This window comes from Nyctereutes procyonoides, unplaced genomic scaffold (assembly GCF_905146905.1).
Source record: "Nyctereutes procyonoides isolate TBG_1078 unplaced genomic scaffold, NYPRO_anot_genome, whole genome shotgun sequence".
Taxonomy (NCBI): domain Eukaryota; kingdom Metazoa; phylum Chordata; class Mammalia; order Carnivora; family Canidae; genus Nyctereutes; species Nyctereutes procyonoides.
Genome location: NW_026575046.1, coordinates 46,120,909 through 46,138,919, shown reverse-complemented (window position 1 = coordinate 46,138,919; position 18,011 = coordinate 46,120,909). Strand labels below are relative to the sequence as shown.

Sequence of the window (18,011 nt, the reverse complement as noted above, 5' to 3'; positions counted from 1 at the left end):
GCTGGTCTGCTTCTTTGCACATGGTAGGTCAGGGTCAGTGCTGGACCAAGAATGCCCTCTAGTCTAGACTGCTCCCTGTTTCTACCACAGTCCCTTCTCCATCCAACCAAACCCTAATAGAGCTGCCTATGCTACCTCTCTTTTGTGTCAATATCTGATCCCTTTATAGGAGGGGCGTGAGTGTGAGTGTGCATGTGTGTATGTATACACTTGTTAAATCACACATGCATATTCAACACATTAGACAAATCACCCATAGCAGGTGGGGGAGATAGGAGAATGGAAAAAAGAGATGGAGATAAAAGGTAAGAAACACACACACACAAACAAAAAAGGGAGCACCTTGCACATACCAATGATTGTAATGTGTCATAAACTGAGGGCGATTAACTCAACCCCTGCACCTGACATCCAAGGAATACAAAAAAGAGAAAAGAGAATACCCTCCTAGCACTCAGAGCGGAAGACTGAGGGGGAAGTCAAACTCCACCACTAATTTGGGCAAGTCATATTCATTCACGTATTCACTCCTACAACAGATAGCTTTGTGAGCCAGTCATTGTGAGGGAGGTGGGCAGAGAAGGGTACAGGTGCTATGGTTGGTCTCTGTCCTCATAGCAGTCCCAGTCCCAAAGGCAAAGAAGTCCACAGAAGAAGACAACATAGATGCCATGAGAGAGCAGGCAAAAGCTGCTCCTAGGACCACAAGAGAGGAGCTAGGGAAGAAGGTTATTGAATGAATTTTAGTGCAGCAGGAGGATGGAGAGCCAAGGTGAAATTGGCAAGAAGCGAGGCTGAATGTGTGAGCTCTACAAAGCCAGAGGTGCAAGAGCTTACTCTCTGAGCTTCTGAGCTCAAAGCCTGGCAGGGGACACACAGGAAAGTGCAACACCAAGTAATTAGTGCTATAATATCAGTCTAAATACACAGTTGTGAAGACACAGAGAAGGAAGTCCTTGATTCTGTGTGGGGGTTTACAGGGGAGAGTATGAGTGCATAGAATTGAGAAGATTTTAGAAAGGAATTATTGTCTGAGTTGAACCAAAATGGCTTTTAGGATTTTACTTGCATAGAAAGAACGGGAATTGAGGACATTCCAGGCAAGAGAAAAATGCATGAATAAAAGCCCCTACCACCATTAAGCTGATGAATAAAAATATCAGAATCGCAAACTGTTCATGCCTAATAGTGTGCTTTGGTTAACCGCTCCACCAGATTTAGTCAATGTGCTCACAGGGTTAAAAAAAAAAAAAAAAAGCTGATTCTGGCATTCTCTACTTCTATAAGGCAGGTATAACCAGCACCATCTCCAGTTCAGACTTAGGAGTCATCTTTACATACTTTATGATTGCTAAGCAGAGTACAAAATGATGACTCTTCTTTCTGCTCTAGGAATGAAACATAAAAACGAAATGCATGTTTTAAGAGATGGGGGAAAAAAAACACTCCCCCTGGGTTTGGCGCAAAATTAAATCTTATGAGTTACTCAGCAGCCAGCAAGGCACAGAATGAAGCCAGTGTGAAACAGCCTTTCAAAGTAAGTGGAGTTGACAACTAACCTTGCTTGGGAAGGGAGAGATAGGAGTTAATAGAGGGAGAAGTCAAGCCTTTCATCCTTCACCTGAGCCTGTCCCTTTCATATGCCAAGTGCAACTCTTTGCAAGCTGGGGGAGAGAATTTAACCCTAGTATTAAAAAAATATCAACACCCAGGATAAAGCAGACATCATCCCCTGAGTCATAAGCCACCCAGGGTTACAATGAATATGGTAATAACAGGAAAACAGAGCTTCCGCATGCCACACCTGCTGTGCCGGACTGTAATTAACAAACATTGACAATCAATTGAAGATAAGCATCCTTTCCCATCACCCAACACAAAATGTCCCCCAAAAGAAAGCTTGGCATACTGTCCTATAATTTCTAGATTTCTACATGTGATTCTATCTCTAAGCAATGGCTCCTGCAGGTAGATAAAACCTATACTTGGGTTGGGGAGACAGGCTGTTCTGTGGTGCCAACAAGGTACAGTAAAAGGAGATGGCTATGCTGGGAAGCAGAGAAGATCCAAAAACCAGAAGAAAAATCCACGACATTTTTCCTGGGAGGCTTTTTTTATTTTTCCTCCAAATTTCCAATTTTGAAAAATTGGTACCTGTAGAAACCAAATAGCATGCCTGATAGTCCGAATTTTCAAAGTCAGATCTTTGTACAGACCATGTCCCCACTAACTGCATGACAATGAACTTCTGAGTACAGATGAATGTGCTTGAAGATTTTGCCATTTTATGGTTTATTAAATGCCATATTGGAAGATGCTAGGTTTTATAGACCGGAAAGGGTTTTTTAATTAAGAAGGTAAAGGACTAAGGATGAGTCCAACCAGTCTTCCATTTCCAGTGAATACTGAAAATAAAAAAAAAAAAAGTAGGTCACATTAGAGTGATGGTCGTTAAAGTGTAGTCGTTGGCTGTAGCATTCACATCACCTGGGAACTCAGAAAAATAAATTGATCAGGTCCCATCCTCCAAACATAACGATCAGAAACCTGTTTTAGCAGCTCCTCCAGGACACAGTGATCCCAGCTCAAGTTTAAGACTTTCTGCACTAGAATTGTGGTCCTCCGCCCAGGCTGCTTATTATCCCCACCTGGTAAAGTTGTTATTGTGAGGCCCCCACCAATCCCAGATCAATAAATTAGAATAGCTGGGACTAGAGCCTTGACATGGCTACTTTAAAAAACTCCTCAGGCTATTTAAACATGCAGCCAGAGTGGAGAGCTGCTATATACCAGAATAAGAGAAATTTAGATGATATACTTAGAGACTTCTGAATGTCAGTTGGGTTCATAGTAATAATGACTACTGAATGAGTCTCCTTCATGGAAGGAAAGCCTCTGAGAAGAGAGATTCCCAATTTATGAGCTGAAGAGATTGGCTGTGAAGCTTACCAAGAGCATCAGAATCTTATACCAAACCCAATGGTAATAATAGTATTTAATAACTCATCCAACAAAGACAGTTGTTCACCCTAGGAAAGAGGTAGGCTAGGCCCCACAGTCAGAAGTCATTATAAAAGCAATGTACCCAGAGGCAGTAAAGAGTGACACCACATCTCCCACACACTTCAAGTCCAAATGCCACAATCCTCCAAGGGGAGCTCAGAGTCTCCCACTCACATCTCAGCTTTAAAGCCCCCAGTACCCAGGGTATGTAAGACAGCACGCTCTTTTCACCAGTGTCTGATATTACCCAGAATGCAAAATGATGACAATCCATCAGAGCAGAACTCTCAGAGTCCACTCACATGGGATGGGCAGAGCCTGTGCACTGCTGCTTAACAAATGAACCATGAACTTCTACCCAAATCAGGGAAACAGTTAACCTATTATAAGTGTGCTCCTCAAGTTGGGGTCTACTGGCATATCCTGACAATCTAGTTTTTTTCCCCCATGAAAAGGGATGTGAGGATAACTGACTATAAGAAGTATTGCAAATTCTTTTCAACAGGAAGAGGCAACATTATTTAAGATGTTTCTGGAGCAATGAGGAGCCAGCTCTCATGTTCTTACACTAAGTGAAAGTAAGACCAAACTCTTCATTAATTTTTTTGTAAAGATTTGGACACTTGGGTCCAAATGCTGAGAAGCAGAGAAGATCCAAAAACCAGCCATAGCTCAGCGTTTAAGCACCTGCCTTCAGCTCAAGGTGTGATTCTGGAGTCCTGGGATCGAGTCCTACATCGGGCTCCCTGCATGGAGCCTGCTTCTCCCTCTGTTTGTGTCTCTCATGAATGAATAAATTAAAAAAAATCTTTAAAAAAATTTTATGTAAAGATCAAATAGCAAAATTGGAACCAGTTCAACAGCTGGTTGGTGAATACAGTTAGGAAAACACTCCCATCATCATGACAACATCACAGAATAATGAATCTTGATTATCTAAGTTTTCAGGTATTATTCTCCATTTCCCCTAAGAAAAAGGAGGAGGAAGAAAAATGAGAGGGAAGCGACCATGCTCTTGTGTCTCCAATACCCATGATAATGCAAACTTTGGAGTCTGACTGACCTGAGTTTGAATTTTGACTTAGTCATTTATTTGCTGACTGGCCTTGAATGGTAAATCTATGAATTTCAGATTTTTCATCTTTAAAATGGGAATAATAATCCTTAGCACCAATCATGGTGAGCCAAATGAAAACACAGATCGCATAGCACAGTGCCTACAAAATAGTGAATGAAGTAGCAGCTGTAATCATTAATTATTCACCCTTGAACACCCAGCTTCAGTTCCTTTTACAAGACTTCCTTGACAAAAATGCTTATACATACACTCACACACAGAGAGACACAAACACACATATACACACTCAAAGTCTTTGTAGCTCCAGCACATTTTGTATGCATCCAGATTTTAGTCATTATATTATGTTGCAATTGCTTATTTATATAATCTGTATAGATTTTCTTAAGGAAAGAGACCAGGCTTGTGTGTCCTCAATGCCTAGCACATAGCTGGTGTATCATATACATGAATGAATGAATGAATGAATGAATGAATGAATGAAGCTACTGCATTTACCTAGTAATGAGATAAGAAGCTGAATTAGGATGGCAAAAATGGAAAGGACAAAACACATAAGGAAGTTGATAAAAATTGTTGACTATAGGATACAAGCAGTAAAGGAATAAAATGCTCTGCAGTGTTTTCTAATGATAGCCAATGATAGATATAGTTCATCCCAGAAAGCCCTTCTTTGAGCATTTTCTTGAGAGGTGGAGGAGTGGAAGAGAATGCTTATACAAATACATGCAAAATACTTGGTTGTTTAAGTCTATCCAGTCCTCTGAAACCAGCCATCTAGGAAAAGAGAGCTCTTGGATGTTACTCAAAGAAAAGGTGAGGTTGCCAAATGAACCTGAGTTAAATCAGGAACCCTTACCTTTCTCCTCCAAATCTAAGAATTCGACATCTTTCCTGTTATCACCAATTTATCTCCCTTCCTCTCTTCTGCAGACTCTGCCCTTTAGAAGCCCTCTACTCATTCCCCTGAAACTTTCCTTTCAATATCATCCCTGCCGAATCTCTGAATGATGTCTACCAAATAGACATTGGCTTCACTGCCATAGCCACCTCCCTACCACCATCCCATTTGTCACTCTGTCTGTAGAGTCTAGGCCTGAGCAATCTGCTCAGCCAGAAAGAGCCTTAACCATTTTCATCATTGTAGGATATAACTAAAGAAACAAAACCAAAGTAAATCAGCTAAGAAAACAAATAAGAGGCTTTTCTTGACTGTGTAGACATAAGAAACTCTCCCTCCTGTCTCTGCAAACAAGGATTTTAGTAAATGGACAAGTCATCTAAAAAGTCTGCAATATGTCCATACCTACACCCTGAGAAATCCTGTCCAACAAGAAATGTGGTGACTTGATGCTACATGCTTAACTCCAATCCCCAAGCTATCTTTCCCAGCCATGAGGGTTAGTCACTGGAAATATAAGTTCACTGAGCAAGCATTGCATTGACTTTTATCTTTAGACTTCAACTGCTATTCATCAGCATCAATATTTTAGACCTTAATCAGCACAGTGCTAGTCTGAGTCCAGGACATCTACATCATCATGAAGACTCACCGCATCCTGACAGCTGAGGACCTCCAAAATGCTGTTGAGTAGTTCGACACAGTACTTCTTCTCCTGAACCTGGTGTTGCATCTCATCTTTTTGCTCCAGCAGCTCCTTCAGTTCTTTGGTGATGACAGGAAGCAGAATATCTCGGCATTCTGGAAAGAAGGCAGTTCAGAGGCATTTGAGCATCCTCATTCTGTAGTTCCTTTTCTTTCTTCCTTCCTTCTTTCCTTCCTTCCTTTATTCCTTGCTTCCTTTGTTTCTTTCTTTCTAGATAATTTTTCATTAAATAAATAATTCATAAATATGTACTCCTTGTAAAAAAATTAAATATTAAAGGCTAGGTTAAGATTTCCTTAGAACATCATTCACAATTCTAGTCTTTCTACCAACACTCACTCCCCAGAGGAAACCAGTTCTTTTATTCTATACATATGTGTGCAAAAGAATTGTATATGTATGTACATATATATAATTTATGTATATATGAATATAAAATGTATATATACATACAAAAAAAGCATAAAATATGTAGTATTTCATTTTGGCCTCCATTTAAGTAAGTTATATCATATTGTGATGATAAACTTTCAAGATCTTTTTATGATTTCACATATGTATCAGTAAAAGATACACTGTCATTTTGTTTTTGTGTCCTTTTTATAAAAGGGGATTATGCTGCATGTTTTGTTTTGTACCTTGATTTTTCTTCACTCAACAATTGGAACACTCACCTTCTTGGAGCACTTTCTATGTTATTACACATAGGGATCAATTTAATTATTTGTAGCTATTGCATAATATTCTCTGTTATGGACATATTTGTTTATTTAGTCATACCCCTCATGATGGACATTTTTAACTGGCACAAACAGTACATAAGTGAACAATCTTTCAGTTGCATCCTTGTGCACAGTGATTTTCATTTTAAATAAATTAAAATGTTTGCAAGGAAGGGTATCTGTCTTAGCATTGCTGTCTCAGGAAATTTCTGGAAAGTGCTGAAGTCCTGTACAGCTTCTTTCTGTATTTTTCTTGAAAATGGTGAAACTTCCAAGGACCAAAAAAAATTCCCCCAAATTTTCAAGCTATCTCCATCCATCCATTCAGCTTCTAGAGCTGAGATACAAATCCTATATACCAAAATTTCATTTTAATTCAATACAACAAACAGGTATTGAACATCTTTGATGAGGAAGACACTGTATTTCCAGAACTATAGCAATAAGATAAGGTTCTCACCCATTAGATACTTACAGTCTGACAGAGATGATTAGCAGCAAAAAAAAAGGAGTAATGGCAGAACATGGAATAAGATAAAGATGGGATGAAAGAGAGAACATCTCTTGTCTTGTCAGCCCAACATCTACACCTTCTCTAGCCATAGCACCCTGGTTTCACTCTTGAGAAGCCACTCTGCTATGGCATATAATGCTAGGGATACTCTCACAAGGCTGCCTGCCCTTCTCTGGACAAGGCCTGGACATCTGATCCTAATTAGGATGACCCCCTGAAATCTGAATCTTCAGGGAACTTTAATAACAACAATTGCCGACAGTGCTAACATACTGAATGCTTACAGTATGCCAGGCACTGTTTTAAGTGTCTTGCATGGGTTACCCCAGTCAGTCTTTCCAGTGATTTTGGAAGGTAGATACCACTATTTCCCCATTTCACTGATGAGGAAACAGAAGGACATGGCCAAGTGTACACAGCTAGTATGTGATGGATTCAGTCTGACTACAGAGCCTGCACTCTTTATCAGAATGCTCGTAGATGAAGAATAGAACCTTTCTTAGAGCTCAGCTGTCTGCAGGGAGTGCCCTGAAGAGGCTGCCCATGGTTGCCTGCTGGTTCTTATCCCAGGACCCTGCTATTCTGGGTCTCTCTTCTCTGATGATTGGTTCCCCAGCTTTTCATCTGATTCTATGAACTACTCCCTATCTTCCAAATACATTAGTCTCACTTAAATTTAGCAGAGCAGGTTACTGTGGCTCACAACTAAAGAAACCCAACTGGTAGAATCATAAAATGTCATGAGGGATTCCAATGGGAGAAATGATCTCTGGTTAGAAGATTCATGTAGGACTTTATAGTCTCTGATAGAATTGTGTCCCTTCTCTCTGAGCACCAATCTCAGTTTGTAATTAAATTCTAGTTAGTATTAATAGTTAATGTCCATTTATCCAACCAAAGTGCAAGTTCCATGAGAGCCAGACTAAATCTCAAGTACCTAACATAGTAACTGAATCATAGTAGTGACTTAGTAAATCTTGGTCGAATAAATGGAAGAGAAATTATTTGAGATGGTCATTGATGAATAAATGACACTGACATAGGAAGAGTGAGGATTCAGAGTACATAGATCTGGGTAAACAGAATAGTCTCTTGGAAGTAGAATAATGGAAGATAATATTTAAAAGGAAAGTTCTTCAATGCAGTGGGAGGTGAAGGTTATAGTTCCATGGAAACAAAATTATAGGCAACCAAAATTTTGATTTGGCTTTGCTTAAAATTATAGGTGAAATCATAGGTCACGGGTTTAATAATACTTAACTTGGACTCAAGAAATTGTTCACCTGAGGACTTTAAAGAGTAAAACGTTCTGTGTGAACCATTATCCTTTTTTTAGAGAGATAAGGGAAAAAACAGGATAATATTTCCATACCAGTTACCATAACATTTAAGTTAAATCTATACCTGGTCCATATCTTATCACCATAAGGTTGAATTTTTGTCCAGATCTATTTATTAAAAGGGATAAGGAAAGTTACTGCAATGTTCATTCAGAATTTTGTTTGAAAAGTTATCTTCTAAAGGATGTTGACATGTAACTTGAGAAATTTTTGTTAGAGAAAATGACATGTGTTAGCAAGTTCAATGTTGAAAAACTAAATGAGTTCATTTGAACTTGTAAACTCTTTGCCATTAGATGAATGGCTTCCGCAACATGCTGAAACTTAACTTCCCAACTCTGCCTTCACTGATGTCACAAATAAAACCAACCAGAAGCTAAGAATTTGTGCATTCTCTTCCTAAGTTAGATAAGGATTCTAAAGTCTTCCTCCTTCAGAAATTAATTCTGCAATAAAATTAAAAATCTAATAAAGGAAATTTAAAACACAGCAAAAAATCTTGTTCTTCCACAGGTCTCTGGGCAAAAGGGAGTCACCAAAAGATGTGTTTTAAAGAGATTTGTGTTACTGCAGCATATAGAGTAGCTGGACGAAGAAAAGGACAAAGGGCAGAGACCAGTGAATATGTCACCTGCAGTAGTGCAGGTGATGACAAATGAGAATATAAGTGCTGGGTTCTACCCCTCTAGATTCCTAGCCTCTGATGTAACATTTTTGTCTTTTTTTGAAGATAAAGATTTAATAAGACCATAAAGGAAGATGGTAAGAAATAGACTAAGAACAGTCAACTGTCTTGAGTTTAAAGCAGAAGACAATACCGCCCATTGCAGCAACAGAGCCAACAGAAATAAGAGGCAGACATAAGTAGACAAGAAAAAACCTGGTGCCTTTATCTCTGGGCAGTGACAACTTGTGAGGAGTGTTCATACAACAGAGCTGTGTAGTAACAAAGATCAAGTTTTTCCTTAAAGGTTCATTCTGTTGGTGCTCTAGTTGAGATACCTCAGTTAGATCCCATTATAAAGATGTGAATCCAAGGGAAAAGGCCACTTAGGAGATTTTAGATGTTAATGAAGATCTTCTTGGGAAGTTACCAGACTTTAAATTCTACTTCAAATAGAGCTAAAATAGCAGATTTTCATAGAGAGATCTGGTTTTGAGCTCTCCATCCCTACAAGTATTTAAGTAGTAGGTAGTTGCCTATGATGAGAAGGTATTCAAAGAGTTAGATGAAAGGGTGAACTAATGGTTGTTAAGTCCCCATCCAAAAGTCTAGGATTCCCACAAAATACAGGTTGAAAGGAAGTGGCAGGAGGAAGGATATATTTAATAGGTGCAGAAGATGTGTTTGCATTGTTTACAAAACACTGATGCTGTGGGAGCTGCAGACCAGGCCCAAGCAGAAGCAGTGGTTTATCAATCTGAAAGTCATCTACTTTACAGATTATCAAAACCAGCATCCCCACAAGACGAAGCCTCCTGGTCCTGAGAGTCAGCAAAATTTTAGCTGAGGAGGCCATTAATAACATGGCCTGTTTTTCAGAAAGTACTTTGTCTTCTCATTAACCATGATTTCTCAGAAATGTCTGGCTCCTCTGTTTTGAGATGGAATAATTTTTCTCGTTTGTAATTGGAGCTATGAAATTATATTAGCCTGTAAAGCTTCAAGAAGTAGCATTTCTAAATTGTGGCTTGATTGTCAAGCAAACAAACACAAATGGTTTAAAAGATAAATGTTTCCAGAGCTTTAAATCAATCTTTACAGACAGAGTCAATGAATATTAGAGACCTATAAACCCACCCCAGGTACCTGATACCTGACAAAGACTGGGAGATCTGCCACCAGGTGACAAGTCCAAATTGTAATTGGACCAGCAGTTAGGAAATTGCAGAGCTATTCCACTCTGAATTTTCACAGAAAGGAGCTTTCTTTTGTTGACGTGATGACAGAAAGGACAATGCAGTGTTTCTGGGTTCTGGTTTCTCCCTTCTTAGAGAAAGTTTCGTCCTATTGAAGAAGGTGCTACTACCAGAATCCATAGCTCTCTTGAAGTGTGATATACTTTTGCAATAATTTCACAATTCAGGGACACTTTAAATATGAAGGCCCTTTCCCTCATCTCCTTCTTCACAATATTAGTCCCATGGAAAGAATAAAATGGAGATGCTTTGTTCATTTAAGAAAATCACCTTAAGATGCATCATGCCAAGACTACATCTGTGACCACAGTCCCAACCCCAGCTCCAGAGTGGACATGTCTAAGAACAACAATCTGAACTCACCATCTTCCCCATGGGTCCACTCTTCCTCTGCTCTGTCTCAGAGTGAAGGTACCGCAGTCCCACAGTCAACCAAACAAACTTGCTCCCTCTCTCTGAACCCAACACCAAACTATCATGAAGTCATATCCATTCCTCCCCCAAGCCAGCCTTCTCCATCTTCCATTCTAAGTATGGAAGATACTAAACCCATCTCCCCACTTCCAATCTCAGTAGCAGGAATTTTCTCCAAACTCAAACCTGACTACAGGACTCCCTGCATAAAGTTCCTCTGGTTTCCAATTGTCCTTACTTAGGGTGAGTATTGTGAACTCTTTGGCATAGCTGAAAGCCCTGGTGACCAAAACCTCCCTTACCACCCCATACTCCACCCCCTACACTGTCCCAGCCTCTTCTTCTCCAGCTTCTTAGTTTTTGTACAACATTTTCTTTGCCCAGGATGCCTTTATCCCATCCATCTGTACCTGACTTTTTCTTGCCTTCTAGGTCTTACTTAGATTCCCAAAGCCCTAGGACAACATTCCTGACACCCCAATATGACTTGGGTGAGCCTTTCCTGTGCTCCTATAGCACTTGAACTTCTGGTTTAATCATTTGTCACACTATGTGGTCACTGTCTGTGTAATGGGATGAGCAGTGAGATTCTTGTTATCCCAGAAATAAAGCTGAGGCCCAAAACTGGAAGAAAAAAAAAAGAAGCAATTACCCCACATTCTAAATTTAAATTGTCTCCAGTAGCTAGAGTATACCTCAAGGTTTTCTGAGAGGTACTGATTCAGTACCAGCTCCACACCAACCTCATGCACCTCAGCCCAGAACTGAGGGAGGATCAGCAGAGGCCTGTGGATGTAAAGCAGTGTCCAGAAAGCCCCAAAGTGGATGTGGAATGAGGAAGAGACAAAAGGATCACTAATGAAATATATGAAAATGAGACTGGCACCTTCTATCCCTACTAGGGACATGTTGGTTGATCTTCAAGCCCAGGTGCATCCCAGTTCTGCCAGTAGAATGGAGGGACATGAGAACACTTGGGAGCCCCATCTCACTAGAGGGAGAAGGGTTAAACATAGACAAGTTATCCATGTGAGCGGTTCAGGCATATCCTCGGCATGTCTAAAACTGCCTGTGGCAGCCTTCACTTGGAGTTTCATAGCCAGCCCCTTACTTTGTCACCCACACAGGTTAATGGACTCTTCATTTGATATTTTTGATTTTTGATATTTTACAGGCTTTCAGGTGAAACTCATTCTGCTTTAGCCAAGTTCCTGTTGACCGAAAAGTGAGTTCAGCTCAGCTCATCTCTCTTGGGGGGACGATGAGAAGCTTGTAATTATCTAGGCTTGCCCTGTCCTCCCCACAGCTCTTTTGGTAAACAGAGAAAATGCCTGATTGAAGCCCAAGGCTGATCAGTACAAGCTTGGCTCAGTGCTTTCCTTCCATTTGGTTAGGAACCATTCACAGATGTCTGAGGCCATGTAACTGAAATCATCTGGACGTGGAGGAAGACCTCCACACACAATTCCAGTCTGACAGATGGCAACTTGTTCTCACGTCCTCCCTCCTCCAGCCACTGTGACATGAAGAAAAGTAATTCCACCCACTGGTAAATCAATACCTACCCACAAACTTCATATTCTGGATCAGGTTACAAGCCTTTTACAACTCTACCAGCATTTCCCCCCAACGCGCATTCTTCAGCAGCAACTCATGACTCACTTTCCTTACCTCCCTAAAGGCACACCTAATTACAATATCCAGAATCATCCTTCACTCCCCCTCCAGCCTGCATCTGCCATGATGTACATCTTCACTTTGTGAACCCTGAGGGCCAAAATATGACTTCCCAGCTAAACAAACAGCCTATTTAGAGATTTCAGAACTCAGCAACTATAAAAATTCTCTTTAGGTATCTTAGAGGGGTGAACACTAAAGAAGAAACGTACTTCCAGAACTTTACTGTAGATATCCATTTCACGTTCAATCCAAGCTATTGCTTTCACTGCATATCCTTTATACTTAACATGAAACATGACATTGCACTAAATCTATAAGAAAATATCCTATTAGAAGTTGAAATTGGCTGTTCAGAAATATAGTGACAACAGGAAGGACAGATTGATACATAGTTGCTGGAATTAAGAGGATGTATATTTGTGCCCCAAAAATATCACAGTGATTATAATTTGTAAGCTCTGATAGTCTATGTGTAATCATTTATATCATTGAGTATACACACATCACACACACACACATATATGTAGAGAAAGGAATTGAGGGAGAGAGCGAGAGAGAGAAAGAGGACAAATAATTACTGTAACAGATACTGTTCTACTGGATGTTATATTCTAGTGGAATATCAAAATCAGTTCAAGAGGATAATAATTGTCTTAGGTTGGATTCTTCAGGAGCAAACTCAGAGATAAGGTTTGAGTGAAGGTGACTTACTTATCAGGAGGTGTTCCAGAAAACACCCCGAGCAAAGAAGTGAGACCGCGAAGGGGAGGTGGCCAGGCAGGCTACAAAAGCAGGCAAGTGTCAGAAAGCAAGCTCTGGGAACAGTGTGGGCCACAGGGGTGAAGCAGCTGGGGTATTTTGATCCTGGGGATGGAACAGCCACAGGCACTGTGAGTGCTCTCAGCACACAGGCAAACAGGACCCTGCAGCCTAAGGTTAACACAAGGAGGCTAATGCCAGCTCTGGGGAGGGAAAGTCCTCCTGGAGCTGTTGTACACAAAAATGCTCATGGATCACAGGCGACATGGAGCCCTGGAGTTGATGTTGCTGCGACAAATACAGACAGCTGCCAGCAAGATGCTGAATCCTTAACAGGAGAGAGTCTGGGTGTGCAGGGAAGACCACTCCCCGAGGCAGTTAAGAAGTCCTCTTTGAGATGGAGATTCTTGAGCTGAGACCTGAGGGTGAGAAGGGAACCACTTGCAAAGATCTCAGGAGAGAACATTATTCCAAGCAGAGAAAATGGCATGTGAAGAGCCTGGGCTGGAAATCTGCCCAATGCGTTGAAGGAATCCCGTGGATAAAGTGTGGCCAGATTATAGAAATGGGTAACATAATAGCGAGATGACAAACTTGGAGAGTCTGGCTGGGACCAGGTCTCATCAGGCCCTATGGCCCATGGCAAGGAGTTTGACCCTTGAGTGGAGGTAAAAATGTTTTGGCTTTGTATTTTTAATGAGGATTGCAGGTGGGCCTAGAGAAGAAGCCAGAACACTGTGGAGGCTTTCTGAGGAGGGAAAGAAGAGGTCTAATGTTTACTGAGCCCTCACTATCTACCAGGCATTCGCTGTGTGAAGAGTATATCATTATACCTATTTTGTGAATGAGGAAACTGAAGCTCAGAGGGGTTCAGTAACTCACATAATATCACACAGCTGGGATTTTAAGCCAGGAAATGTGCTGCCAGAGCCCATGTTCACTTCTACTAAGCTATATGGGGAGAGCAGATGAAAGTTTGATTAGTTTATAGCATGAGAGACAGACAGAAGTAGAGGGACTTGGGTCAGAGTCCACATATCTTGCTGATGGATTAGATGTGCTATATCAATGTGTGAGTATATGCATTTTGAAGATTTGAGTGAGAGAATAATAGATTCATTTTAGAGTTATCAGATTAGGATCTAATCATGGGGACGATTTCATTGCCTCAACTGGCAAGTAATGAAAAGATTCCCTCAACATTTTTCTAGTGGTGGGAAGTGGCTGCAGAGGTGGCCCGTCATCATGCCTTCTGAAAGCTATTAGGGCATAATTGGTGTGTTCTAACAGGTACCTGCACTTTCACTTACCCCTTTGCACTTTCCAAGATCATTTTCACCGCCACCAGCCTCCTCCCAGCCAACTCACTCATGAAACCATAATCCAGCTCCATAGAAAGTGCTTTTAGGAAAATAAAGGTACAGATATGGCCAATTGAGTCATGATCTCAAATTTAATTTGTCCCTAATGCTTAGAAAAATTACATTCACAATGCCATACCATGAGTGTAGCTCGGCCTGTTGTAAGACTGTCTCACCCACCTCCTAACCCTGGCTAATGGAAGGAGAAGCAAATGGAAAAGCTTGGGGTGGAACCGAGTGGCCTCTATACTGGATAATCTGGGCCTTCTCTAAAGGAAGATTCCCATTAAAGTAATATGCTCCATTTCAAATTCATGCCAGAGAAGAAATGAGTCAAGTTAGCTTTTTGATTGCAAAGAGCTGTGTCTTACATCCCTTGCGCCCATTTGGTTCTAATTCAGTGACATCTGGAATTCAAATTAATTTATAAGTACTTAGGATACCTATTAAAACAGTCAGTACCACCTCACCTCTCCAGGGCTTATCATCCCTGACCCACTGCCTCTTTTCTGCACCATGCTACCCAGATCCCTTAATCCCTTCACCCCAGCCCCTGGCCTTTTGGAGACTCACACAATTCACTGGCTCCATGAATTTCAATCTATACTTAACCAGGAACTCTTTCACCTTTAACTCTTTCTGAGCTAATCTGCAGTGGTATACTCAGACTTTTCTCAGCAGCAGGAGTCGTTATAACAAATATGTTTTAATAAAGGGTAGAAACTGTTTGTCCAGAAATCTATTGAGAATGAAAGGGAATGGGAGATCAGGATGCCTGGGTGGCTCAACGGTTGAGCATCTGCCTTTGGTTCAGGTTGTGATCCCGGGGTTCCTGGGATTGAGTCCTACATTGGGCTCCCTGGGGGGAGCCTGCTTCTCCCTCTGCCTGTGTCTCTGCCTCTCTCTGTGTCTCTCATGAATAAGTAAATAAAATCTTTTTTAAAAAGAAAGAATGGGATAGGAGGATATTAAGTATGAGATACACAACATATGTTGAACACCTTTTGGGTGCCAGGCACCACACTGAAAATTTATTTAATCATTACTAAAACTTGTTCCATATAATGTTATCCCCACTTTACAAATGAGAAAAAAGGAACTCCAAGCAGCTTGCCCAGGGTCACTTAACAACAACCGAGGCAAGATTCCAGCACAGGCCTGTCTGACTTCAGTGCCAGCACCATTCCAACTTCACTCACCCATGCATGAGTGCAGACCATCATTTCTCCACTCCTACATTCTGCCAGCAGGAGGCAGCCACCCTTTGAATTTGTTAGCTCCCTCAAACTGGCTGGCCTGAAATAGAAAATCCAAGATCCTGTTGATTGATCTGTTGAATGGTTGGTTGTTTTGTCTTGTTTGTTTTAGTAAGGGTTATGGTCCCAGTGGAATAAAACAAACAAAAAATTCCAGTCCTAGATTCCTAGAGTTAAACAATAATGAGCACTCATCAACTTGGCGATTTGACCTTCAGTTCAGTCATTCACTTTCATTTTGTTACTTCAACCAGCCACTTCTTGAACTACAATTGGTTGAGCTTACCCATCTCACTACAGTTGGTTAGCAAACAGCAATCATGACTTTCAAACCATTCACTACTCTTTCCTAGAAGACGGTGAGAGCCTGGCGTGAGATGTCTAAATTCAATCGAGTCCCGCCTTCTACAGTTCCTGGAACAATCTTGTCACACAGTAGGACTCTAATAAGTGTTAGATGAATGAATGAGTGTTTGCTAATTTTAGAGAAGGAGCCCTGTCTGCTTACATTGAGGGCAACTGTCAGAATCAGAACCATATACTGTTGGGTTATTGCAATATTTATAACTCTGCACTGTCCTTGAAGAAACCAAGTGGCAGTAGCTAGGGGCTGGAGGAGGAAAGTTTAAGGAGCAGAACTGTATGTATGCTTCTTCACCTTCCCCTCCTTCCCTGAGCAGCCCTTCTAGCAATACCTTCCCATTCTTGGCTTTACCCCATCACAGAGGCAAGGATGGGAAGTGGGCAGAACTCTGGATCACAGGCCCAGAGACATAGGTCCAAGTCCCACCTTACTACTGGTAGGCTGTGTGACCTCAGATGGGTCATTTTACCCTCTTCTTCTAAATACGGGTATTAAAATGCCTAATTCATAGGAGGATCCAAATAAGACATCATACAAATTCAATTATAGTTATTAAGTATAATGAGGTGTGGGGATCTGATGCTATCCTAAGAAGTTTGAGGATCCAAAGCAAAGCACATTGAAACTTCAGTTTCCTTCATCTATAGCTGCCGTGTACACTTGACAAAACACCTGGACCAGGCGTGCTAGAATGAAATGGATTTGAAGCTATTACCTGCATCATTCAAACAAAGTGTGCTCTGTCTGAAATACCAAACTCGGAGGACTGCATTCCAAGAGGTGGATATAAATTGAAATGATTGGGATATACACCTTGGATTTTTATGTTGCCTTTTGTATGTGGAGAGACTAAAGACGAGCTCAGACAAGCTTTTTCTGAATATCCTTTTACATCTCTGTTTGCAACTTAGAATAATAATGCCACTTACCCACAATCCTCAAGCCGCCCCCTGAGCAATCCTATATTGCTGCCGTCACAAAACATACGAATACCAAGGAAAAAAAAAAAACCAACAGCAATGTTTTGGATCAATATGAGCAGCCAGCATTCCATTTCTGGGAAAAGTGCACATTAAAAGCCTCTTGTTTACATTTTAAGGCTAACAGAGAGGCCCTTCATTTCAGAGAATTAAATGAGAAAATTCTCCTGGATTCAAGCATTAGCAAAATGGAATGGTTGTGTAATTGTCTCCAATCATCATCTGATTCTCTCTTCCTCTCACCTTCCCCATAACAGCTCCAGAGGAGAGGAGGCTGGGGCTTCCCTCATTTACAACCAGCCCTACACATTTAAAATCCAGTGTTGCTCATAACAAAGGGAAAACAGAGAAGTGTAATATATTTCAAACAAGCTGAATAATCAGAAGCAAACTTCAAAGAAGGGGGGAAAATCACTGACTTTTACCCCCCATAAATAAAAGTGGAAATGTGGAGAATTTCTCCTCTGGCCTGTTCTTTTCTAAAAGCTCTCAGCTAAGAAGGTAGAGAACAGAGACAGCCCTGAGTGGATGGGGCTTTTGCCTGCTTAGTTTTTCCATTCCTGTAAGAGAGCCCACGCGAGCCCCCTCCCTGGAAGGCTCAAAGCAAAAGAGTAATTTAAGAAATGAATCACATTCTTGGGCCCAATATTTTAATGAGAGGATCAAAGAGATCCCATTTGGACTCTGAAGCCAGTGAAGAGAAAACTAGGCTAAGTGTGAGACAGGAGAAAGTAAACAGAATAAATATCAGTCAACAACATGTAATAAGCTTTCTGGACAAAGGGGAGGACAATATATGGTCTTTATCCTTGGGGCAGTTCAAATGTAATAAAATAAAGAACCAGTCCATTGATAGGAACAGTAGAAAAAAATGATACAATAAAACACACTGTTTTCAATTATGTTCAGTCCCTGCTGATGAACTTTGAACTGTACTCCTATGAAACGGACACTAATATTTTATTTTGGGCATGACATGTTGATATATTCATTATTAGTTATGTGTATTTCTT

At 40.8% G+C, this 18,011-nt stretch overlaps 1 protein-coding gene across 1 annotated transcript in view; it reads right to left on the bottom strand.

Moving 5' to 3' along the window:
- Positions 1 to 18,011, bottom strand: part of DOCK2 (dedicator of cytokinesis 2) — a 401,682-nt gene that overhangs the window by 249,170 nt on the left and 134,501 nt on the right. Inside the window, exon 26 of the mRNA XM_055325894.1 lies at positions 5,635 to 5,783. Coding sequence (XP_055181869.1) covers positions 5,635 to 5,783 — 149 coding nt within the window. The remainder of the gene's footprint in view (positions 1 to 5,634; positions 5,784 to 18,011) is intronic.